The sequence below is a fragment of the Eublepharis macularius genome, chromosome 14 (assembly GCF_028583425.1).
Source record: "Eublepharis macularius isolate TG4126 chromosome 14, MPM_Emac_v1.0, whole genome shotgun sequence".
In the NCBI taxonomy this organism is placed as follows: Eukaryota; Metazoa; Chordata; class Lepidosauria; order Squamata; family Eublepharidae; genus Eublepharis; species Eublepharis macularius.
Genome location: NC_072803.1, coordinates 28,903,900 through 28,930,222, shown reverse-complemented (window position 1 = coordinate 28,930,222; position 26,323 = coordinate 28,903,900). Strand labels below are relative to the sequence as shown.

General features: G+C 42.1%; 1 protein-coding gene across 3 annotated transcripts in view; it reads left to right on the top strand.

Annotated features, from left to right (window-relative positions):
* The window catches only part of PPP2R2A (protein phosphatase 2 regulatory subunit Balpha), a 79,462-nt gene that overhangs the window by 38,008 nt on the left and 15,131 nt on the right, over positions 1-26,323 (top strand). For 2 of the 3 annotated variants that reach the window (XM_054997338.1, XM_054997340.1), the window contains exon 3: positions 15,001-15,098. In XM_054997338.1, coding sequence (XP_054853313.1) covers positions 15,001-15,098 — 98 coding nt within the window. The remainder of the gene's footprint in view (positions 1-15,000; positions 15,099-26,323) is intronic. The other variant, XM_054997339.1, reaches the window with a different exon arrangement.

Sequence of the window (26,323 nt, the reverse complement as noted above, 5' to 3'; positions counted from 1 at the left end):
GAATTTGGAAAGGGGGAAATGGGGTGGGGAGAGGAATTCCAGCTGCATGGGGAACATACACGCCTTAGCAAAAACTGTTACACATTCATACTCAATTTTATGTCTGTGTGTAAAAATATTGTATGCATCTGCATTAAAAATAAGTGAAACTTAATTATCAGACAGTAAGATCAGTGTGCAGAATCACTTATCTGAAGGGTGATGCCTTCAGGGGCATCTAGGTATCTGATGTTTGTCAGTGTCAAGGGCAGAGGTACTTGAAAAGACATCCACCTAGCTCGCCTGTGTCAGGTATGGATGTCATCTGGAAAGTCAGGTGTTGCAGGCTGTCTTTTGTAGGTGGTTCCTGCTTATCTTTTATGGTTGGACAGTTCTAACATTTTGAAAAGTGCAGGAGTTAGACTGGATTGTGAATATATCTCACTTCAAATTCCCAAATAAAAGTTTTAGCAATTGGGAAGTTCTAAATATATCAATGCCTGTATTGGCATGTATCATCATAGGTAGTGATGACTGTCAAAGCTGTGACTTGAACATAGGAATGTTGGCTTGTTTATTAGGTGCTTGTGACTAGCAAAAATGGCAGTAGTAGTTACAGGAATATGGATCTGTATCCCTTAGCCATATATTGCTATAGTATAGGATATTATTAAAAGTCTCTCTGACCTAGCTGGTATGTCTGGTCGCCAGAGATATGTTGAGGTTTTTATTAGTGGAAAGGTTTCCAGGATGCTGGAGTTTCAACATGCTCAAGGCTTGGCTTGTCGTCATCAACGTTTGCTTTAAATTGGAAAATACAGCGTGCCAGTGAGAGGCTGTCTTTTTGTTTCCAGAGACACTGTTGTCCTCTTGTCTGTATGGCAGAACTCCTGGTTGAGAACTGGAGAACCCCTGAATTTAGAATATGCAGATTGTTAGATGCATTTCACATGATTCTATGTTTTAATGTAATGATAATTTGGTTAATGTGGGCTGTACATGTGCTTCCTACTGAGACCAATGCTGATCAATCAAATATTTGCTAATTATTATTTGAGCTGATTGTTTCCTGCAAGCTCACACAATTAGAACTTGGATGCTGATTTATAGATTCTAAACCAGGATGTTAGCTAGTACCAGAAATATGTGTGTGGTTTTTCTCTGAAATGCAGAGCTCTGAATAAAGCTGACCAAACTTCATCTCAGCCATCTTGATACTGGCTCGCTGGTTGTTGCATGTATAAGGAGAGAATCCGGCAAGGTGGACAGTGTGAAAGACTCTACACTGAGAATGTGCCAGTGGAACTAGTGTGATAGTGGTGACATGGAGAAGGAGCATGATGGGATTAATGCAGCTGTTAAAGAGGACTCAAGGCATGTAAATATTCACAAGAACAGCTACTGGCCATAGGCAGGGGTCTCTACATACTTGGAGGACTTCCCTGGTATGCAGAGGAGGGTGACTTTGTAAACAAAATAACTCCCGAAGAGGCTGATAATGACAGAACATGGTCTAGAGGCATGGAATATTGACAGTTAAAAGGTGTAGACAAGAAGGGAGCATGAGGAGAGAAAACCAGACTGCCATACCTCTGAGGTACTATGGAATCCTGAAGAGGGGAGGTTCATTCATTGCCCACCCAGCTTGTCATTTCTTGTGGCCCTCCAGATTGGAATTGGTATGTGTTAAATTGTGCATCTTGCCCCAGCTATGATCACTCCTTAAAAATGTGTTGCAAGGAGTGTTACCATATTCCCACTGGGGGCAAGAGATCTTCTGATCCCAGTGAATATTGCCCACTAGCACTCCAGTGGCTGGCAGGAGACTTCTTAAAAATAAATGCCTTCAGTGATGGGATGATAACACTAATGGTGGGGGACTGAAAGTGGCATCATGCCTCTCTAGGACTCACTGGAGTTTGCAGCAATTTCCAGAGAGGACTGGCATCACTTCTGGGTTTTCCCTGGAAGTGATGTTACATTGTCACTGACCCTCCGCCATGTGTGTTCCCTGGTCTCCTACTGGTTGCCAGGACCGACCTGGCAACACTAGTTGCAAGATATAGAGAGTGCCCTGCATGCTCATGGGGGGAAATTGTCATGCCCCATAAGTAAGAATTCAGGGTTCAAAGTCTGTTCTGCTTCCTACTTTGCACCATCTGAATCAGAGGAAATTCAGCAAAACAGCACTGGGCTGGCAGTCTTGCAAACTACAGAATCTCATGGATAGTACATTTTAATCACTCTCATATTTTGAAGGAATGGGATTTGTGATTTGGGATTTGCGGGAGCCTAGAAAATGCTTGACCTGTTGGGAATTTTTCATAGCTTACTGTATAGGCCTCTGTGAAGATCTGAACTACAGAACAGGTCTCTTTTCATTCATGAAAGTTCATGGTTTGTGAAACGCCACGAACTGCACGGTTTGCCCCCCCCCCCCCCCGTTTTGTGCCCACCTCTATCAGTGATCCCTTTTATTTATGGTGTCATTTGTTAATGGAGCAGGAGTGACGTCCACTTGCCCTGTAGCCTTGCAGCAAGCAAAGCTGCCTAACTAAACTTCTCCCTCTGGTCACCTGCTGTAACAACAGGCTGAAAAAATAGCTTATTACTGTCTCATTTCTGTTTTTAATTTCATTTTCAAACTGTAGGTTAACTTTGCTCTAGATTAAAAGCCAAAGGCAAAAACTGTTCTATGAATCATTCACTTTATGGAAACCTTACCTTTCATTTTATTTCATGATTCAATAAATATGCTTTTAAAAAGTCCAGTTTCATTGTTTTACAACAGGCAGCAAGATTACTTTCAGTCATCAGCAGATTTGAAAGAAATGCAGAATGGTGAAGTTTCTTTTTATGATAATTTGCATACTTTAAAAGTACTCGACCAACTTTTGACCATATACTTTAAAAGCTCCAGCTGACAATTCTAGTCTGATCTATTGATGTGCTGTTGCCTCCTTAGCCTTGTAATTCAGGCTGTGTTTATGTTTAGAAATGCAGCACTCTGAACGATACGTAATCAAAACAGTAATTATAAGCCGTGGATTGGAAAGTGGTTCTGGCTGCATGAGGCTAAAAAGGATGCTGCTTCCTTGAAAGATGCAGATCTTCCCAGCTTTCTGCTTGCAGCAGGCTACTGGATTTTGTGAATGTGAAACGTGCAGTTTCCACTCAACTCAGTGAATCTTACAAGGAATATTGTAATTGGTTCAGGCTGCAGCATTGCTTGATTTTTTAAAACTTTTTTTGAACTTCCAAATCTTCTCAGGTCTTGGCTGGCATAAGGGGAAGAGAAAAGTTTCAATTGTGTGAGCATCCCTCCCCATTTACATCCTTCCTTCCTTTCAGGTGTTCTGGATCCAGTTTGAGAACCACAGAACATCTACAACTACCTTATGTTGTTACTTCATCTAGTTCAGTAATGTCTAGCGGCTGGTGTTTTTCCAGTGAGAATTTTGTTCTCAGCCTTCGCTTCCGGAAATTCTTTAGCTGGAAATACCAGGTTTTGAACCTACACTCTTCTGTAGGCACAGCCTCAATATACCTAACTAGCAACAGAGCCTGTTGTGTGGAAAAATACAATGGACTCTAGAAAACCTTGGGAGGGCCACGGCAACATGCTGGGCCTCCTTTCCACCTCCGCGGCCCCTCAGAGGCCTGGTGCAGGTGTAGGGTTACCAGGTTCCTTTACACTCTTGAGTGGAAGACCTGGCACTCACCTTTGGCTCATCCTTGTGTGCGTGCAGCATACGTGCGTTCCCGGGCTACTTGATGACATAACTTATGGGATATGACATTATTGCGCAGGCCACATGATGCCCTGGGGAGCACTGCCAAAGTGGCGCAACAGGCCCTGGAGGGCTTCTGCACCTCACAGTTGGCCAAATTGGGCTTGATTCAGAATGGCCAAATCAAGCCCATTTGGGGCTGAATCAGGCTGCTGTGGAGTGCAGAAATGCTGTTGAGGCGACGTGATGGGCTCCTGCACTCCATAGTGGCCCAATTTGGCCTGAAACTGGCCTGATTTGACCCAAATTGAGCTGCTCTGGAGTGCAGAAGAACTGCCTGTTTCAGGCCAAACTACCAGGGAGTGCACCCTAGGAGGTGCGTTCTCTTGCCTTTCCCCCCACTGGCCAGGTACGCATGGGCAGGTAGTGGAGGGTGAGAGCAGGGGATCCCCCACCCCCAGCGGGGGACTGGTAGCCCTATGCAGGTGGCAGGGAGAATCGGTTTGGCGGCACGGCCCTCCCAAGGTCCTGCAGTGGTCACACAGCTACAGTAGGCCTTCCCACCATGCAGTGGCCTCCTTGGGACCTCTGAGGCAAGCCATGTTGACGATGACTCACCTTTTATTCCAGTGGAGGGGCGTATGCCTACATAGGGATAAAAAGTGAGTCGTTGCCAATATGGCATGCCTTTTATATTTTTTGATCAGTCCTAAAAGCATAATTATTTGGCAACAATATAAACTTAAAATATCCAGGCAATCATTAAAATTGTAGCTTACTATAATTTACATAATATAAATACCTAAAATTCAAATTACCTTATATTATCAAATTATACTTATAACAATACTTATCTAGGATTCTGCACACTAACCCAGGATTTCCTCCTATTAATGACCATCCAGCCATATTTTGCCACTTGGAGCGTCATTTCCCTATTCCTGTCTGCTAACATGATTGTAATATATTTTTTTCTCTCTTTCCCTAGAAGACTATCAATTATAGGTTTAATATATATTTTCCTAATATGATCATATATTTTACACTCAAAGAAAACATGTAATAGGGACTCGACACTCCCATCTCCACATGGGCACAAACATTTTTCATAAGGTGTCTTCCTATATTTGCCTTCCAGGACAGCAGAGGGTAAGACATCATATCTTAATAGGGTAGAAGCTCTTCTATAATCAGGATTCCCCAAGCTATTTATATAGGGCATTGGTGCAACCCTATTCATAATACTTCTTTCCAATAAATAGTTCTCAACTCTGGTCAGGTCATGTTGCCTTTCTACATCTAGGATTCTCTGTTTAATCAGGACCCTAGCCTGTGCCATATTCATAGACAATAGATGTTGTTGGGAGAAACCATAATGACCTAATTTGCTCCTCAACAATCTCAGCCAGGGAGGAACAAAGTTATCCCTCAAAACTAAATGTGCCAGGCCATTTACGGTAGAATCCAATTATATAGTAGGATTCTCATGGCCCCATTGTACATACTTAAATCCAGTGATAGGGGCCATGGACAGACAAGACAAGTCTTTCTGCAAACTTGAGGAAAGCCCTGGGTTTGTAGCAAAATCTGGAATCTTAAAAAAAAAATGGGGAGTTGACCCTCATAAAGAGATAGGAGAGCCTGTAGCTTTAATTAATGAATGCTATCAGTGGCCGTTGTTCAGCCAGTGAGGGCGTTTTTGACCTTTAAGAGAAGATTCATGGGTCTGGGCCTGGCAGCAACCACTAGGTGGCTTGATACCACGTGACTTACAGGACCCTCCCAAGACTGGCTGCTTGCTACTGTTCAGCAGCTGCCACTCCGTGAAAGCCAGCATTGAGTAGTGGTTCAAGTTTCAGACGAGGATTTGGGAGACCCAGGTTCAGGTCCCCACTCTGATGTGGATTTGGGGTGTTTTTGAGCTATTCACAGTCTCAGCCTAATCTACTTCACGGGGTTGTAAGGATAAAATGGAGGAGAGGAGGATGATTTAGCTCCTTTGGGCCCCCATTGTGAAGAAAGGTTAGGGCATAAACAAATAATAAATATAGCTGAAGATCAAAATAGGTTGCTTGGTGAGCAGAAAGCCTGTAGCTTTATTGAACCCAGTGAAGACGGAGGTCCTGCAGCTGGGACGGGGGCTGCCAGATGTTGGGATCCAGCTCCCTGCCCTGGATGGGACACCACTGGCAACTTTGCCAGTGGTAAAGAGTCTGGGTGTGTTCCTGGATGCCTCCCTATCGATGGAGGCCCAGGTCACGGCGGTTGCCAAGTCTGCATTTTTCCATCTTCGTCAGGTCAGGCAACCTGCCCCCTACCTGACGCCCCAGGACCTGGCTACAGTGATCCATGCAACGGTCACCTCCAGGCTAGATTACTGTAACTCACTCTACGCTGGGCTACCCCTGGGCCTGATCCGGAAACTACAACTGGTCCAGAATGCGGCGGCACGGGTCCTGACTGGTATACCTTACCAGTCACACATCACACCTGTCCTGCGCCAGCTGCACTGGCTTCCAGTTGAATTCCGAATCAGGTTCAAAGTGTTGGTTCTTACCTTTAAAGCCCTGAGTGGGTTGGGACCGGCATATCTTCGGGACCGCCTCTCCCTGTACGTTCCCCGGAGATCGCTCCGATCAGCGAATAAATATTTACTTGTGGTCCCCGGCCCTAAGGAAGCCCGCCTCGCTTCAACCAGGGCCAGGGCTTTTTCAGTCCTGGCCCCAGCCTGGTGGAACGCTCTGTCAATGGAAACCCGGGCCCAGCGGGACATATTATCGTTCCGCCGGGCCTGTAAGACAGAGCTGTTCCGCCAGGCGTTTGGTGATTGAAGGGGGCGGTGCCATGTCGGCCTCCCACCTTTGGGGTGGGGAAGGTTCTCCCCACCACTGCACCTTGTTAATTTGTTTTATTATTTGTATATTGATTTTAGTTTTTGTTTTTATCAATTTTAACTGTTCACCGCCCAGAGCCCCTGGGATGGGCGGTATATAAATTGAATAAATAAATAAATAAATAAATAAAGGAGAGAAGGAAGGAGGGTGGGTAGGTGGGTGGAGGATAATGGGGGCTGCCAGAAGGAAATAAAGTGGGAAGAGGATATAGGGTACAGTTAGGTGCCTTGTACAAGTCTTTGCAGGTCCCCTACCATGCAGCTTGGATCAGCCAGACCTGGCTGGTCCAGCAGCTGGCACTGTATAACTAGCCAGAGTTTTCCCGGGATGGTGTTGCTGGGGGAGGGAAGGCTGGAGGCAGAGGGGGTAGTTTAGCTAGTGGGTAGGAAGAAGAGAAGGAAGCAGGAAAAGGAGAGAGGCTATGGGGGCTTTCAGGGAATGGAAAGAGGATATAGTGGGGATGGTGAAAATGAAATGCCCCCCTGCAAGTCCTTGAGAGTCTCTTGCTTATGTACTCTGTCAGCGGTTTGTCGTAGTAATTGCCAACATGGTGCCCACTGATATTTTTCCTGGAGCCCATTTTCTACTCTCCAAAGTACCCCTGCTCCAAAACAAACATGGTGGCTTTCTTCTACGTCCTGGGAGAAGGAGGCTCTTCAGAAACATCCCAGAAAGTATCACCTTTGGGTATATAGGAAGCACTTATTAAGTAATAGCTGTCCCCATCAGTATTTATTTACTTCATTTATACCCCACCTTTCTCCCCAATGGGGACCCAGAGTGGCTTGCATTATTCTCCTCTCCTCCATTTTATCCTCACAACAACCTTGTGAGGTAGATGAGGCTGTGTGACTGGCTCGAGGTCACCCAGTGAGCTTCCATGGCAGAGTGGGGATTTGAACCTGAGCTGCCCAGATCCTAGTCTAACACACTACACTATGCTGGCGCTCATAAAAGGATGCTTGGAGAAGTGGGGTATAAATATTTCAATCAAACCAATATACGTTCATTTTGCATTTGTTCAGCTAGTTTTGGAGATTGCTAAAGAGCGATCTAGGGCAGGGGTCCCTATTCTTGCTGAAACTGTGGGCCTTCTTGGATTTTGAGAACAGATAGTGTGGCACCACCACAAAATGGCTGCCATGGAGCCTGGGGCCATGCTTCCAAACAGAGCATTCTCCTGTGGTTGAACTGATTATTTCCAAACGGATTGTTTCCACATCACAAATTTGATGCCCCCTGGAATCTTCTGAAGCAGTTCTGCATCACTGAGGTAGAAGAGAAGGCAGCGTGGACTCTCTGGTTTGAGGAAGAGATGATTTGGAGAAGAAGGAAGTGGGTGCCAGGAAATAACAACAACAACATTCGATTTATATACCTCCTTTCAGAACAACTTAATGCCCACTCAGAACGGTTTACAAAGTATGTCATTATGATCCCCACAACAAACCCTGTGAGGTGAGTGGGACTGAGAGAGCTAGAAGCTGTGAGTGGCCCAAGGCCACCCAGCTGGCTTCAAGTGGAGGAGTGGGGAATCAAACCCGGCTCTCCAGATTAGAGTCCCGCACTCTTAACCACTACACCAAACTGAAACATAGCGGTGGGTGCCATGCTGAGAATCACTGATCAAAGGTGTTCTGGGGAAAAAACAGAACACTGAAAACTGAAGTGTCCTATTGAGCTGCTTCCTGTTACCTGCTAAGATTTCACCAGACTTTTTCATTCTATACTTCCAAACTCATTGTCATAGCTGAGGGTTAAACCTTGCATCATTTCCTTTCAAGAGCTTGAGTGCCCATCCCTAGTTCAGGCAATGTGCTGTCACTTATCTACTGCACAGACTGGCTTTATAATTTAATGATGATATTTGCAAGCCTGTGTAAGCATATTAACATGGCAATCGGATTCTTTATCCAATGTCATTGAAGCTGTGCAAAACAATGAATGAGCAAATCCATACATAATTTCTTCTTTGACTTTTTTTTTGTAATATGAGAAATTATTCTAAGCTGCCACTGAATGTAGTAAGGGTCGCTAATAAGCCTGTTAGAGCTGTTGTATTGAGGCGTGTATTACCATAATATTCGCAGTCCATAGACATGGAAAATGGAGATTATCGACAGTGTTTAATTTAGAGCAACCACTGTGTGTTCTTTTATCTTTTAAAATGAAACTAATATAACATCAAAACATGTTTAGATGACAAGTCAGCTGAGGAAGGGGCAGGCAGGGCCTTTTTTCCCAACAACGCTTCAGTGGTCTAACACTGTTTTAAGAAAAAAACCACTGAAACTCTTGCAAAACACAAAAAAGAGGTTGAATTTAACAGTCCATCATGGCCAGTACCAGCAGCACTGATTGGCCCTTCTTCTCGATAGACTTTTGCAGAAGCTGTTTCCTGCACTGCAACCTGATCTGCTTCCAACTCCAGTTAAAAACATCTCAGCTACGATGCATTGGGAAGGTCCTTTCCCTCCTGAGGGCCACTCAGAGTAGGAAATATTGAGCTAGATGGACCAAGAGCCTGGCCCGGTATAAGGCAGCTTCATGTGTTCATGTGACACCCAAACTCCTTGTTCTGCATTGGATTTCCTGTGATGCTTTAAAGTGTGGCTCTGTGCACATGCCGGGTAGGAACACTTCTCCATGCCATAAACATCCATATGAAGCCTGACTCTGCAGTTGAAGCAGTTACGCAGCCTATGGCTGACATGAAACTGGAATATATTTTAGCAAGGATATAGCTAAAGAGGTATAGTGGCTAGAGCGATGGACCGGGAGACCTAGGTTTGAAGCCTTTCTCTGCCATGGAAGCTCTCTGGGTGACCTTGGAACAGTTATTCTCTCTCAGCCTAACCTACCTCCACATTTTTTTGCAAGGTTAAAATGGAAAACGGTGAGAATGATGTTGTTAAGCCACTTTGGGATCTTATTGGAGAGAAAAGCCGAGTATAGTTGCCTATATACTAAAGAGAAGAAAGTGATGCCTGGTTGGGAAAAGGAGGAGGGGTAGAAGTATTTGGGGAGGGGGAGTGAATCAGGGGCTTACACTGCATACATTGTTTGGAGTGGTGGAGTCACATTCCAGCTTCTCTGCAAAAAAAAGCTGGCAGCAGCAGGGATGAGTGGCTTCTCAAAGGGCAGATGGATTGCGCCTGCTTGTCTGATGTGACTTTCGATGTGTCTGTCAGCAGCTTGCTTTGACCTTCTCATCCAAGGTATGTCAGATGTATGTGGTGCTGGATGGCAGCTGGGGTAGTTTTTCTGTACCGAGATGACGATGTGCTCTTCTGTATGATAGTGGATGTATGCGTTTGAGTCTTTTGTGGCAAACTTCTAGGCTCCTTTGCTGCTCACTAGTGTCAGGGATCATTCTGTGGGCTACTGGGCAGTGCTGTTAGCAACCTTATGTGTTTGCTCGCTATGGCCCCCCACCAGGGATTGTAGCAGAAAATAGCACGCACTGAGGGGGAGGAGGCACTAGGAAGCGGCACGTTCTCTGGATGCTCTGATGCCCGTTGCAGCGCCGAAGGACAAAAATAGCCTCCCGTGTAATTATTGCTGAGATACCAGTTACCATTTCAAAGAAAGGACTCGCATTCATTTGGTTTGGCAGCAAGGGTGTTAACACAGATGAAAATACACAAGCAAATCGGTGTCCTGCGGAAGATGAAATGCTTCCCTTGTCCGTTCTCAAACACAATTAAATCCGCCCAGTCCAACACCAGTGCCTTGATGTCTGCTTGTTTCTTTGACCAAGGTATGGGAATACGCTAGTTTTAACGGTGAGTTCTTTGCTTTCCAGTGCTTGCCCACTTGCTTGGCTCTTGCCCGCTTTATCTTTATATTTATGCAAAATCGCACTGAGTTGGCAGTGTGTTTGCAATTATTAACATAACATCCTTCTGTTAGCCTTGCGTATATATTTCCTTTCTGAGTAAACAGCTGAAGCCTTCTCTTTCAAGGAGAAGCAGGTTCCCTTTTGCTAAGAATCCAGGCTTTTTCCTGTGTGTTAAGTTTGACTTGTGGCATTGTATAAAAGGTTTTTAAAAACATTTAATTGGACCACTTTGTTAAAAAAAAGGCAAATTGCCTACAGAACTCCAGCAAAAAAAAAAAATGCTGTGAAGGGAGCATTGAGAAAAGCATGCTAGGTTGTAAATTGGGGATGGGAGAGTTCTAATGTGGAAATTGCTGCTGATGTTGTAAATAGTAAAGAGAATTGCACCTATTTCTAAGCCACTTAAAAGGGCTTACAGATCTTAGGTGGAAGGTGAGATGTAGACTGCAAAGCTTGCTGTTTGAAGTGGAGTATGAGGTTGAAGGTTTAAGATGTGGGCACGTTACAGTGTTTTGCTCCTGAGTAGAGCTCCTGAAGTTTCAGCAAATGTGAAAAGACCAGTTAGGCTGCTGGCAAGTTCAGGCTGGTTATTCTGTGTGATGATGCATAAAATGTGCATCCTCTACCTTTCACTGACTCAGACCACCAGGGCAAATAGATGTTTTGGATTGATGGGGTGGTTTATGTGGGTTATAAGTAACCCCCACCCCCCACTGCCAATAAATTAGCATTACAGATTCGTACATCTGCATTAGGTTCCAAAGCCAATTCCTGGCCCTTTACAGTTAAAGTGGCAGTTCTACAGTGCAGCTTACCCCCTCCTCCCTACCAAAATTGGCTCTATTCTTCCCATGCAGACAGTTGAATAGCTCTTGGTTTCCCAGCCAGTTATACAATTTCATTTCCTGGCAGGATTGTAAAAGCGCAGAGTTTTATCTGTTTGCCAGAAGTTTGCAGTAGCTCCATGTAAGCTTGTTTTAAAGTTGATCTTTTATTTCAGAAGGTTAGAAAACCCATCTCTTCGAATGACTGTTAGTTTTCTGGATAGTTCTATTATATTTGTCGTATCCTTATTTTCTATGTTACTTTTGAGAACGCCTATTGTTGGCACCTTCTGGCTTGAACATGTGATGCCACTTAGTCCAGGAAAGGCAGAATCCCTTTTGGGCAGCTATTTCCTCTTTTTAAAAAAATCTGGTGGTGCTGGGACTCCTACCTCCTGCATGTGTTCTACCACTAAGCTACACCCTTATTCATCGGTATTTGTGTAGGAGGAGGGTACAAGTTTTGACAGACAGTAAGAGGATATTAAATAGGCCTATGAATGCATTTGGCACACTTGTAGCAGGGCTAGGAAGAGTGTGCACGGGCCAGAGACAAATGGAAGGGGATCTAGGAGTTAAAATCTCTTTTTTACCCGTTTATCTTGGAATAAATATCTCGGAATTGAAAGATTTTTTTTTGAGCTGTGGCAGTTTGACATTTGATGTCAGAATGGAGGTCCAAATATGAGAGAACTTAACTGATGGACAGAGTTGACACCTTTTTAAGAGTACCCCACAGTGAGAGTGCAATGCTAAACAGAGTTGTACCCTTCTAATTTCATTGAAGCCAATGGATTTAGAAGAGTGTACTCTTTTTAGGATTGCACCATGAGTTGTTGTAACCCTCAGTGAACTGTGATAATGAAACAGGGTTGTACTTCAAATCAGAATGTACATTTGATACATCTGGTTCAGACTAGGAGATACCTGAAAGTGTTACTTGTTGGAACAAGGAAACATTTTGGAATCAAGAATGTTAGCTTAATTTATTTATGATGCCAAACTGTGGTTTGCGTCAGTCATAGTTTAGAACCTACATAATTTTTTTTATTTATTTATGTCATTTATAGTCTGCCTTTCACTCTGAGACTCAAGGCAGATTACATACTGTGAGATTAGTACAGTCAGTATCAAAGATATTTCCATAAACAATGCCATAGAGTAAATAAATACAAATCTACAAGACATAGCATTAGCAAGAATCCAGAACAGTTAGATTAGACGAATGGTTCCTTTATCCTCTTTCATACAGTGACCAACCAGATGTGCTCAGCAGGCCTACAAAGCAGCCTTCCCTTTATGTTCAGAGGAGTTAGCCGTGTTTGTCTGTAGTAGCAAAATCACAAAGAGTCCAGTAGCACCTTTAAGACTAACCAATTTTATTGTAGCATAAGCTTTCGAGAATCACGTTCTCTTCGTCAGATGCATGGAGGGCAGAAGGAAACTGGCCAAATATAGAGGAGGAGAGGGGGGGAAGGGGGGAAGCAGGAGAGGGGGGATGTAAACAACTCCTTTGATATGGAGATGCAGACAGCTCCTTTTGGTGTGGGGATCAGTTTGCTTGTGTAAAGATTCAAAGGAGTTTGCTGTGTTAGTCTGTAGTAGCAAAATCAAAAAGAGTTCAGCAGCACTGCAGCACAAGCCCTCGATAACCACAGTCCTCCCCGCCAGATGCATCTGACAAAGAGAACCGTGGTCCTCGAAAGCCCATGCCAGGTGCCACTGGACTCCCCCTGACCCCGCCTCTGTAAAGGAAATCAGTTACCTCTCAGCCCCAGCTGTATTGTTCACTTCTCTGACTGGGGCACTAAACTGTGTAGAAGAGCAGTATATAAGTGTAGTAGTAGTTAACATTTGGAAGGCTCCGGGAAAGTAGCTGGTGGGCACCATGCTGAGGACTGCTGTTATAGAGTCTAGGAATTAAAGGGGTGCTGAAGATATGAAGCTGCTTTATACTAAATCAGATTTTTGGTCCATTTAGGTCATTATTATCTATTCTGATCAGAAGCAGCTGTCCAGTTACTCAGACAGAGAAACTTCTTTCCCAATACTTGAGAAACAATACTTTACCAATACAATTCTTGAACTGGAGATTGAACAGAGAACCTTTTGGCATGTAAAACAGGTGCACTTCTACTGAGCCACATCCTGCCATATCAGGGGTGGAGATTAGTGGTACTTGGTGGTGCAGGGGGTGCAGGTAAGGCAAAAGAACCCCTATCTAGTGCCTAAAGGCAGAGCTTGAAGGGTGAAATGTGAATAGCAGGAGGCTTCAAGCCAAGCACAAAATAGCTGACCTTTGTGATACGGTTCCCTAACCCTGAGAGTTTATCCTTTTCCCAAAGAGCTTCAGAAGACTAACATCCTTAAAAGTTTAGGTCAGGTGTCAAAATCCTGTATGTTATTCATATGTCGATTTCAACAGGTACTTTAAAAATGGTGCTACAGCTATAACACTAGCAAAATGTATACACTGAAATACCCTTAGGTCTGCCCATGTTTCTGTGGTTGGTATGCCTCAAGAAAGGAAAGGCAGAGCTTTTGTGCTTGTCATCCTTTTAGGCCAGAAATCTGACTGCATTTTTACACTTGGCTGTTTGCGGATTTTGCTGTTCAGTTTTATCCTGTAGTCTGACTTTGATCCACTGTACTGCTGTGTATGATTGTCTTGCTATACATATGGGAAATAGTATGCAGGTAAAGGCCCACCTTCTAGGTCTTATCAATAAGCAACAGAATGTATTCTTACACATCCACCTTCCATTACTGTAGTTCCACTGATACTAAGTAATTTGGACAATGTGGTGGCAGGGGAGAGGAAAACAGGGACAAAATGTGGAAATGACTGGTGGGGCTCTCCCAGGAGGTAGCCTTAGCAATTGGCAGAATTTGGTGGTAGGCGACTTTATTCTAAGCCACTGTCCTGTCCAAATGAACCTGCTACATTTGATGAGCGGTCTGGAGTAGTTCTGCTGTTTGATCTGGGAGAGGAGACCTTTTCTTCCCCCTCCCTTCCCTTGCTGCAGTGTTATGTCGTGGGTCCCTCTTGAAATAGAAGAATTGATCACATTATTTTATTAAGCAAAATTCCCAGTAATAAAGTCTGCTTTCTACAGTAACCACTTTAACCATGAACATTTCTTTCCCTTGGTGCAAAAGAAATTGAAGTGTGGGGGGGCGGGCAGAGAAATTGGGTGATGTTAAGGAATCTGCTCCCACTGCTGCTGAGAGACTGCTATCTATTTGGTCCCTGTGAGGTGGACTGAATATCTCAAGGATTGTTTTAGCAGATGCTTTGGTAGCCCAGCTGATACCACCAGGGCCTTATTCTCGTTGAGGCCATATACTACTTTCATACTATTGCAGAGGTGGGCTTCTTCTCCTGAATGTACGAACGGCTGGCTGTATTGATGTATCTGTCATGGAGAGCTGTTTCAAGTGACCTTCATGCAGCAGGTGGCCCCTTGCATTGTCTTATCCTAAAGTGTTAATCAATGAAATGACTTGTTAATTTGGGGAATGAGAGATTAGATTGTAAAACATATTGGTGCCTGCATTTAAATCCATGTTTTATGCATCTAGAATGAGGCAGCTAGAAAGCTTTTGTTTGAGGAACATTTGTTTCAAATGTGGCGGTGTGGTCTGTTGTAATGAGAGAGTTGGTGTTTACTGATTTTAATGAAAAATGTACACAGAATAATAATGTATATGTTTTCTTTTTTATTATATAGCAGATATAATTTCTACAGTAGAATTTAATCATTCTGGAGAATTGCTAGCGACTGGAGACAAGGGTGGCAGAGTGGTCATCTTTCAACAAGAGCAGGAGGTAAGTTCTGTGTCAATGTTCTGTGACAGCCTTGCTCACAAAAGGTCCCAGGTTCAGCCCTCAGAATCTCTGAAGGATCAGATAGTAGGGGGTGCAAAAGACCTCTGCAAGAGACCCTGGAGAAGCACTTTAAGTCCCTAACCTTTTTGAACCTGTGGGCACCTTTGGAACTCTGATGCAGCATGGTGGGTGCAACCTCAAAGTGGCTGCCACAGGAGGCGGAGCCAGCCACATAATGGCTGCTGCAGCTTACCTTCAATCACAGAGTGAAGATCCTTGTGCTGTGGTGACAACAGCTGCCAAAGCACCATTTTAAAAAATGTGCACAGCTAATCAAATCTCTTTTTTTTTTTTTGAAAAATTTTTTATTGGGTTAGAACATTTTTATTTTTACATTACAATCAATTTTCCCCTAATTTTTCGTTTCTAACCCCCTCCCTTTCCCCCCCTTTTGTTGACTTCCAACAGCTTTCCCACCCTCTGTCCCTTTTCCCTTACTTCTATTAAATTCCTCTGTCTAAAACAGATATACATTCTCCATTATATTAAGCAGTGCATCATTAACTCCTTTAATTATTATACACCCAAACTATACGTCTTTAGATAAACAATTTATCCCATTTTCCAGTTTTGAATAATTCTATATAAACCTATATATCATAAACCATAAAAATTTCCCACATTTAAATCAAACAATTTGATTTGTTCTCTATATATTACTCATTTCAACTTTTTATGGTAATTCTATATAACTCCTCAGATACTCAATCAATTTAACTCTTCTATACATTCAGTTTGGTGCATATAAATCTTGTCAAAGAAAGAAAATATTGTTAGTTAGTCAATCCTCATGTTTAAACCTTATCATTAATTATTCTCTATCAGTTGACCTATACATATCTATATATATCTCAATCAATTAATCTAACTGCTTATAAATTCACATTTCTCTTCCTCCCCCGGTAAAGTCACCCCTCTCTTTTATACTTTTATTATATTTCAGTAGTTCTCAAACTGCCACAGTTTTCCTCCCACCTCCCATTTCTTCTCCAGGTATTGTTTCAGCTTCTCCCAGTCTGTGTTGAACTGCCCTGAGTCCAGATCTCTCAGTTTTCTTGTCATCTTGTCCATTTCAGCCATATACAGCAATTTGTAGATCCAATCTTCAATAGTTGGTACTTCTTGTACTTTCCATTTCTGCGCATACAAAAGTCTAGCTGCTGCAGTCATATAAAAAATCAACGTCCTATGATGGGCTGGAATTCCCTCCATTCCCAAGTTTAGCAGCAGGAGTTCTGGGTTCTTATTTATTTGAAACTGTAAAATTTCACTCATTTCTCTTATTATTTCCCCCCAGAACTGCCTAGCTACCTCACACGACCACCACATATGATAGAGGGAGCCCTCATGTTTCTTACATTTCCAGCATTTATTAGAAGTATTCAAATTCCCTAGCGCAATCTTCTTTGGTGTCATGTACCAACGATAGATCATTTTGAAAATGTTCTCTTTAATATTAATACATGTCGTTGTCTTCATTGTAGTTTTCCACAAGTATTCCCATGCCTCCATTGTTATTTCTTTATTGAAATTTATAGCCCATTTCACCATCTGTGTTTTAACTATCTCATCCTCAGTATACCATTTCAGCAATACTTGGTATACCTTGGATATTCTTTTCTTGTCTTCTTTAAGAAGGGTCTGCTCTAGTTCCGAGTTCTCTGTTCGTATGCCCCCTTTTGCAAAGTCTGAGTTGTATAAGTCTCTAATCTGTCTATACTGAAACCAATCATAGTTAGGTGATAGTTCCTCTTGCGTCTTTATTCTAAGTTTAGATACTTCAATCTTAGTTATTTCTTTATACGTTAAACATTGTTGTTCATTATCCACAGCTCTCGGATCTATCACCTCATATGGAACCACCCACAAGGGGGTTCCTTCTTGTAAGTAAGTTCTATACTTCTTCCAGATCGTAAATAGACTTCTCCTTACAAAATGATGCAGGAACATCGAGTTGACCTTTACTTTGTCATGCCATAGGTATGCGTGCCATCCAAAAATTTTTTTATATCCCTCTAGGGCTAATAGTTTCTTATTCTTTAATGTCATCCACTCTTTTAGCCAAACTAGGCAGATTGCATCATGGTAAAGTCTCAGATTGGGCAGTTGCATTCCGCCTCTCTCCTTTGCATCTTGTAAAACTTTTACTTTCACTCGAGGCTTCTTGCCTGCCCAAACAAAATCTGATATTTTCCTCTGCCATTTTTCAAATTGTTTAGAGTCTCTGATGATTGGTATTGTCTGTAACAAAAACATTACTCTTGGTAACACATTCATCTTAACTGCTGCAATCCTGCCCAACCATGACAGGTTCAATCTATTCCATTTGATCAAGTCTCTCTCTATCTGAGTCCATAATTTTTCATAATTATTCTTGAACAAATCTATATTTTTTGCAGTCAGCTCAACTCCCAAGTATTTCACCTTACTAGTTACTTCACAATCCGTTGTTTCCATTAACAATTGTTATTTCTGCTTAGTCATGTTTTTGCATAATATCTTTGACTTCTTTTTGTTAATGAAGAAACCTGCCAAATCTCCAAACTCCTTGATCTTGCCTATCACTTTTGGCATGTTCTCCAGTGGGTCTTCTACAATTAACATTATGTCGTCTGCAAATGCTCTGACCTTATATGAGTAGTCCTTTATTTTTATTCCTCGTATTTCCTCATCTTGTCGAATTTGTATCATCAGAATCTCCAATACTAAAATGAACAACAATGGAGATAACGGGCAACCTTGTCTTGTTCCTTTACTAATCGTCAATTTTTTGGTCAATTCATCATTCACTACAATTGCTGCAGTCTGGTCTCTATAGATTTCCTTGATTGCTCTGACGAATCTTTCTCCCAGTTGTAGCTTTTCCATAGTGGCAAACATAAAATCCCAGTTTAAATTGTCAAACGCTTTTTCAGCGTCTACAAAGAAGAAACCAACCTCTTTGTCACAACGCTTGTCGTAGTATTCAATAGCATTGATCACTGTCCTTAAGTTGTCTCTTATTTGTCTGTCTGGCAAAAAGCCTGCTTGTTCCTCCTCTATGACTTCCGAGAGCCACCCCTTCAATCTCTCCGCCAATATCTTCGCAAAAATTTTATAGTCATTATTGAGTAGTGATATAGGCCTATAATTTTTCACGCTAGTCAGATCTTGGCCCTCTTTTGGGATCAATGATATATTCGCTTCGCTCCAAGTGTCTGGAATTCTTTGATCCCTAAAAACTCCGTTCATCACCTCTTTTAGGAATGGTGCCAGTTCATTGGCCATTGTCTTATAAAATTTAGCCGTAAGTCCATCTGGCCCTGGCGCCTTTCCTAGATTTGCGGATTGTATTGCCATATTTATTTCCTCATCAGTTACTTCACTGTTCAACTTATTTCTCCAAGCTTCCGAGATCTCTGGAAGTTTGGTTTTCTCCAAATATGATGCTATTGATTCTTTGTTTACTTCTTTTTTATTATACAGCTTAGCGTAAAATTTATAAAAGGCTCTGCTAATGGTAGTCTGCTCCAAATACGTTTTGTTTTCTTCACAAATTTTATTTATTATTTTCTTTTCCCTTTTCTTCTTTAATTGCCATGCCAAATATTTCCCAGGTTTATTAGCACCCTCAAAAGCTTTTTGATTCAGTCTTTTAAGGTTCCACTCCAATTCTTTGTTACTCATTGCTGTTAACTGTTCTTGAAGAATTTTGATTTCCTGATGTATTTTCTTTTTCCCTGGTCTCTTTTTTAACTGTACTTCTTTGGCCTTTATTTTCTCCTCAATCTCTTGTCTTTTCTCCTCTTTCTTTTTCCTTGCTCTACCATTTAAGTCCATTAGTATGCCCCTTACAACCGCCTTGTACGCGTCCCAAACTTTACTGGTTGGTACTTCTTTATTCACGTTGTATTGTATAAAAAACTTAGTCTCTCTTCTCAGTGTTTCCATATTCTCACTTTCCTGTAACAGGTCCTCATTTATTCTCCAGGCTTTCCTTTTTCTCCTTTTTCCAAATTTCCACATAATTGGGTTGTGATCTGAGCCTACCATCGGCATTATTTCTACCTCCTTAGTCCATAGCGCTAAGTCCTTTGAGGCCCAGATCATATCAATTCTTGATAATGTAAGATGCCTTGCAGAATAAAAAGTAAACTGTTTGGTTTTAGGATATTCTCTCCTCCATACGTCTTCGAGAGTCTCTTGTTGAATCAACTCAAAAAAAAGCTTTGGCAATAGTCCTCTTTTCTTTTGTGCTTTTGTAGTCTTTTTGTCTAATTCCAAATCTGTCACTCCATTGAAATCTCCAGCAAGAATTATCTGGTCATATACAAGATCGTCTAGGTGCTTCCTTAAGTCCTCAAAGAAGCTTTCCTTTGCACCGTTAGGTGCATAAAGTCCGACTACCAACACTCTCTTTAAGTTCCAATTACATTCCACTGCTACAAATCTAGCTTCCACATCTCTCATAACAAATTTTGGCTGCAGCTCCTCTTTTATATACAACACCACTCCTCTTTTTTTCTTGTTGGAAGCCGCTACAAATTCTTTGCCCAATTTTCCAGATTTTAAATATTTTACATCCTGTTTTCTAATGTGGGTCTCCTGCAAACAAACAATATCACATTTTTGTTTTAGTAGCCAATGAAAAATATTTTTTCTCTTATTCGGTGAGTTTAGTCCATTTATATTCCAAGATAATACTTTACACTCCATATTCATGGTTTTGTTGGTAAGTCTTTTTCATTGTCCTTGATAAATCTCTCCATCTCCCGCTCAGATCTGATACGTTTTTTTGCCCCTCCAAACTCAAAGGACACTCCTTCCGGTAACTCCCATCTGTATCTGATATTCATGTCCTTCAAAGTCTGAATTAGCACTCTATATTTTTTCCTGTCCAATAACACTGATCTGGGCAGTTCCTTCATTATAATAATCGTCTTGCCATCAATCTCCAATGGATCTTGAAATTGTTTGGTCACAATCCTCTCTTTCATATTTCTAGTTGTAAACTGCACAATCACATCCCTTGGTAGTTTCCTCTGGGTTGCAATTCTCGAGTTCACACGATACGCCACATCTAGGATAGCCACAATTTCCTCCTCCTCCTTCCCCAGGTAATCAGCCAACACCTCAGTCATCTGTTCTTGCGCTGACTTCCCTTCCACTTCTGGCAGACCACGAAAACGAAGCTGCTTCTCCATGTGTTTAGTTTCTGCAACTGACATCCTCCCCTTCACCAGCCTCATCTCTGTTTGTTGCGTGTCTATTAAATTCTCCATCGCGTCTTCTACTGTTTTAACTCTCTGCTGCGTTCCTTGTAATTCACTGCTAATCGTTTCCACACCTTTTTTCACTTCTGACAGCTCCGACTTTACTGTCTGTGTAACTTCCTTGACCTCTTTAATAAGCTCCAATTTCGTGTCCTTAAGTTCTTTCATCATATCTATAAGTTTTTTGTCCAAGTTTTCTATTGCCGATTGCCACTCTTTTTTCGACATCGTGGGGCTTGCTTTAGCTCGCTCCCACGAATCTGCTCTCTTCCTCAGCTCCGTGGCGTATAATTAAACGTTTTCCTTTTTTTTTTAAATGTCCCAATCTTTGCCAAAATTAATTTTTTATATCCAAAATGTCGGGCGTCTTTTCTCTATGGTTTCTCTATGTTATTATAATCCAAGATGGCCTACTTCCTCTTCCGCTGAAGCCACGACCCTTCCACTTTCAAAGATGGCGATTCCCCACTTCCTGTCCTTTGGCAAGGGCCGCTTCCCTCCAGCCACTCTATTGTTGTTACGCACTTCCTGTCTCCCGTCTTCCCACAGCAGGTCTCGCGATGGTGTCTTTTTCCCACAGCTCCAAAACCACAGGTATTCAAAACAATAGTCCGATTTTTGTAATAACTTCTTTAAACTTAGTCTCTTTTAAAATACAACTCCTGCCGAGTCTTCACCTCCTTTTCGCTAGTCTGTTGCAGTTTAAAAGTCTACTTTCTTTCCTCTCTGTTTTTGTCAATCTGTCCCGTTTCAAGAGATAGCGATCTTTACCTTCTCTCCAGCTTTCTCGGGTTGTAATCGCTGTTTCGATCTTAAATTCTCCTCTCGACTTCCCTCCCCGATCGAAGCTTGGGTATGTAGGTCTTATGCCAGCCGAATTGGCCCCAAAATTGCCGCAGAGATTATAGCCGACCCGTCGCAAGGTGGGACCTCAAGGATCGGGGGGGAGACTCCTTGTGTAGAGCCCCCCCTCGTCCGAGATCTAACTCACCCTAGGGTCTTGAGCGTTCTTTGCCTGCTCCCCGCCTGAGAGCAGTCGGCCGCGGGTTATTTTCACCCCTCCGGCCGGTTAAAACGGCAATCCGGTCAGCTCCACAAATGGAGCTGCGTTAGACCTCCATGAATCCCAAACCGGAAGTCAGCTAATCAAATCTCGAGTGGCCAGGCAGAAGCCTTGCTGGGCAAAAGCTCCACTTGGCCTTGTTCGCTTTCTAAAAACACTTGGCGGATGCCAGGAAAGGTGCAGTAGACATTATTGACCTTGATGAGATCAGTGGTTTAACGCAGTATAAGGGAGCTGCATGTGATCCTTCTGATTCCCTTTAACATCTTCAGCTCGGAGTCGTATCCTTTACTGAAAGTTGTGTCTAGTGTAGATTGGAAAATGATCCATTCTGAAAAGTGCCAATGAATGATGGTTTTTCATAATTGTGTGACTCCGGGATAGACCTGCTACATTACAAAGGAAAATTTACTTGGGAGCAACGGTTGGCTTAAACATTTTTTTTTCTGATGGGGATGACTTCTCAATCAATGGTATCAAACTTTTAAGTCCTGCTATGATTCTTATAACAATTGAGCAAAAGAAAGGTATATTTTCCCTCTTATGATTGAATTGCCTTGTAGTAAATAAGTGTGATATTTTTTCAGTTAATTATTTTTTTTTGTGCCCATGGGATTGTTAAAAGTAGAAGAACTTATTTGAATCAACCCATAGTGCTTTGAAGAGGTTGAACATAGAAAAGATGTAATCCAGTGGTTCTTTTCGTATACTGAAATCTTCCTTCAGCAATATACACTAATGCCCACTACTAATTTGCCCTAAAAATTTTTATTTTTGGTCTGCAACAGATATTGGATAGCTATGATCTATGAGAGGTGAGCCAGGCACAGACCATTTATAAGCACAGGAGATACTTATATTTTATGAGCTGCAGACATTTAACTGTGCTTCATTCAGTGGCTTTGAAAACCATTCAACCGTTTTGAACTCCTTATGTAACTTTACCGGCATGCCGGTTAATTGGCCACCTACTATTTGACTGCTATCAAATATTTCATAAGGCTAAGAATGCCTCCACATTGATGTAAAGCTTTGGTGTCTTTTTTTAGCAAAGGTGGGACTGAGGGCTGCTTGCCTCTAAATGTGCAGCAGTGGATCTAGCAGTATTGCAGAAGATTTAGTACTGGCATTCTGCTCTCACTGCAGGCATCACCAAACCTAAACACAAGGAGTCATCAGTGGCAAAGCACTGTCCATGTTAAAAATGATTTGCTGTTTGCAGTCTGAAATAGTGCTATCATTTCTGTACTCTGGATGGTGCGTGGAGAAATTGGCCAGCCTGTGTGTAGAATAGATCCAGATGCAATACGTTGTTTATGGGGAGACAGTTACTCCCTAGCCCTTTGTACAAAAAACCCAAAGCTGAATCCAGAATACTCTTACATGTAACATATAGTGGAGTATGGGAGATGATCATCAAGATAAACATGGCATGGGGGTGGGGGGCAACTTGGTTATATATCAACATCTCTATTGCAATTCCATTAATTTATCTCTTCTTGAATCTGACTTAGGTATCACTTGGTGTTAGGGTTTGATATGAACAGGGTGTTTAATATTGTTCATTGCTTTCAGTATTTTTATTTGGAAAGGGATGATTTAATCCCAGAGGTGGTAGCAGTAGATAGATTTTCACCTGAGACCGTGGAGAGCTGCCACCAATCAAAGTAGACTAAACTGATTTTGAAGGACTAATGGTCTCAGTCAGTATGAGGCAAATATGTTAAAGTCTGACACAGTCCTCCTCACACTTGTGAGATTTTACCAAGCATACTTTTGAACATATAAAACTGCCTGACATGATGTCAGGCTCATTGGTCTATCGAGCCATGTATGGTCATCTGCTTGGCAGTCCAGGGACATGGGGTAAGGTCTTTCCCAACCCTGATGCTTGAGATCATTTCAACTGGAGAAGCCAGGGTCTGAAGCTGGCTAGACCTCACATTTTAGGAGTGGTAAAATTTAGAAATTCCCACTTTTTCTAACATTAAAGTAGATATTCTCTGGTGGCTGAGTTGTGTCCAATACCCCAGGCTGCATTTTATGGTGCGTGGGGGGCAGTGCGGGGCTTGTATGGAATCAGAAAACACAGAGTCTTGGTTATCAGTGACTTCGATGTTAGCATGCATCTTCACATATTGCTGTCCTATTTTCCTTAGATTAAAATTTAAGTGTTTCTTTCCCTTTGATTTACAAATCTGTCTGTAGTTGACAAGCTTCTGCTTTTCTCTCAAACTTCACTGTGATAACAATAAAGCAAGCCTAGTTAGGAAAATGCAGAATCCTTCTGCCTTGAGTTGTGACATGTCTAGAGAGGACAAAGTGGGTCATTGTGGGCTTATTTTCAGCTTTGTTTGCTTTCATGTGGAGGCTTTGCTCTGGTTTGCCATCCAGATTAGAGCAGGGTTTTTGGGAGCATCTATACAACAGCCCCTAATTGTCACCTTTCTGGGGTTTTGCATGCTGTATGGACTAGAAACTGCCTCTTTTTAAAAGTTCTGTGAACCCTGTTGCCATTTTCCATCATAACATTATTATAGCATAATAATGTTATAATGATATCTTGCTGTGGTCTACTAGTTCTGTGAATTCCCAGCTTTGATTTTTTTTTAAAGGAAGCATCTATTATAGAAACACAGGTATTCATGGTAAATAGACAAGCAATAAGGATCTTAGCCCATGCAGAAATCAAATCAGTAGTAAACAATCAAACCAACAATATTTTTGTGAATAAGCAGCTACAGTTGAAAACACATAGATGAAAGCAGAGAATGTCCGATCCAGAAACAAAAACACCAAATGCTTCCCAGAATAAGATGGCTTAACAGATTCTCTGGAGCACCAGAAGCAAGGTGCTGTCTTACTCCCAACATTTCCACAGCACAGTTGAAGAAGTCCTGTCCTGTGTAAGTGTCAACCTAATCTTTGTTATAGTGAGTTTAGTTAGTTCATTTTTTATGTCAAAGAAAATATACTTTAAAGCAGTACCTGCCAAACAAAGTCAGGAGGGGTGTGGTTGAGTAAGATTCTCAGTTGTTGAGGGTGCGATATTAGTGTCTTGTTTAGCTTCCTGCTTTTCTCCTCACCAGCAAAACTAGAATAAAAATTAGGCATAATAAGGGAATTAAGCATATTTGCATAATGTTTATACTAGTTGAAACCCTCTGCTATTCCTGGTATATAATTAGGATTTCCTGATCCTGAAATAATAAATATTTATTACAGCATTTATACTGTCCCTCTGCTCCACTTAGGAATGTATTCATGGTGCCTGTTCCATGTGTTGGAACTTCCTGCAGAAATCTGAGCTCGCCTAATGTATGATTCAGCAAGATCATGTGACGTTTATTGTAATACTCCATCTTTATGTAATGCAGTGTTCAGGGTGGCTGGCAAAAGATTAAATGAAACTTTTAAATGCACATCAAAATATTTAAAAAACCCTTAACGATCAAGAAGCACTTTGAACCTCCCCCTCCCCCCGCTCCCCAGATTTAAAGCCCTGGAAGCATGTGATCAGCTCTGAACAAAAAGATTGTGACAAAGTGATGGATAGCAAAGAATAAGAGAGTGAAACGGGCTTGTTTGGAGAAAAAGAGCTCCCAGATCACAATACCTAAGAAGGGAACACTTTCCTGTGCACTGACTCATCTCTAGAAATTGGGGGGGTTAATAATAGGACACCCAGTGAAGTGGATGGGGAGTAGATTCAGCATGGGCAAAAGAAAGTATTTTTACTCAAAAAATAATTAAATTATTGAACTAACTGTCACTGGGCATAGTGAAAGCCTTGATCATGGATGGCTTTAAAAGGGGATTGCACAAACTGATAGAAGATAGCCCATCTACTAGCCATGGGCAGGGAGGGAAGGCTATAAATCGAATGAATGAATGAATGAATGAATGAATGAATGAAATGGTGACTAAAGGGAACCTTCACATCCAAGGGCTGCAAACCTCCAAATACCAGTGCTGGGAGGCAACACTGGGAAGGGCTTTTGCCTCCATAGCCTGTTGGCTGACTTTCAGGACAGCTGGTTGACCACTGTGTGGTTCAGGTCTCTGGGCTAAGTGGACCATTGGTTTGATCCAGCAGGGTTTCTCTTGTGTTCTCTTCTCCAGTGTTGTGCAAAGGCAGAGAGGAGCTCTTGTTGACGTCTTGGGTAATGCAAGTCCATATGGAAGGAAGCTGTCTTTAAGATATCCTGGCCTGAAGCCTGGGCATTTAGAGCTTTAAGGGTCCACACTGCCTCTTTGAATTGACCATGGAAGCAAAACAGGGAGCCAATAATGATGGTACAGAATTGTGTGAGGAGTTTTCTGTGGTGGATCCAGTATTAGGACTGTCTCTGTCTCATTTTGTAGTGGTTGAACCTTCCAAGCACTTTTCAGAGGTAGCCCCAACGTTCCTTGTCCAGAATAGCTTACTGTTGAGTGGGGTGTGCCGCTTCAGTTTTCTGGAATATGGATGAGGTTTTGAATTTTTATTTGGCACATGCAAAAATGCCGACGACTCTGCAGAAAACTGACACACATGGGATAGTCCCAGGTTAGAACCTCTCTGCTACTTCAGTTTTCCCACATCCCATGTACAGGAGTTTATGTTGGGATTGTAGAAGCACTTAAGCTTCCATAACTGTAGTTTCAAGTGGTATAATCCGGGAAGTCCTTGACAAAGTGACTAGTTTGACCTCTGTTTATCTTCCATGAAGAGAACAGGGAGTTTTGAATGGCAGATTTCCCCCCTTGATAATAGAGTGATGAAAACACAAAATTAAAGTTGACATCAGTATCTAATTAGAAATGGATGGATTTTATATTCAGTTGTGTTTTTTGCCTTTTATATCTAA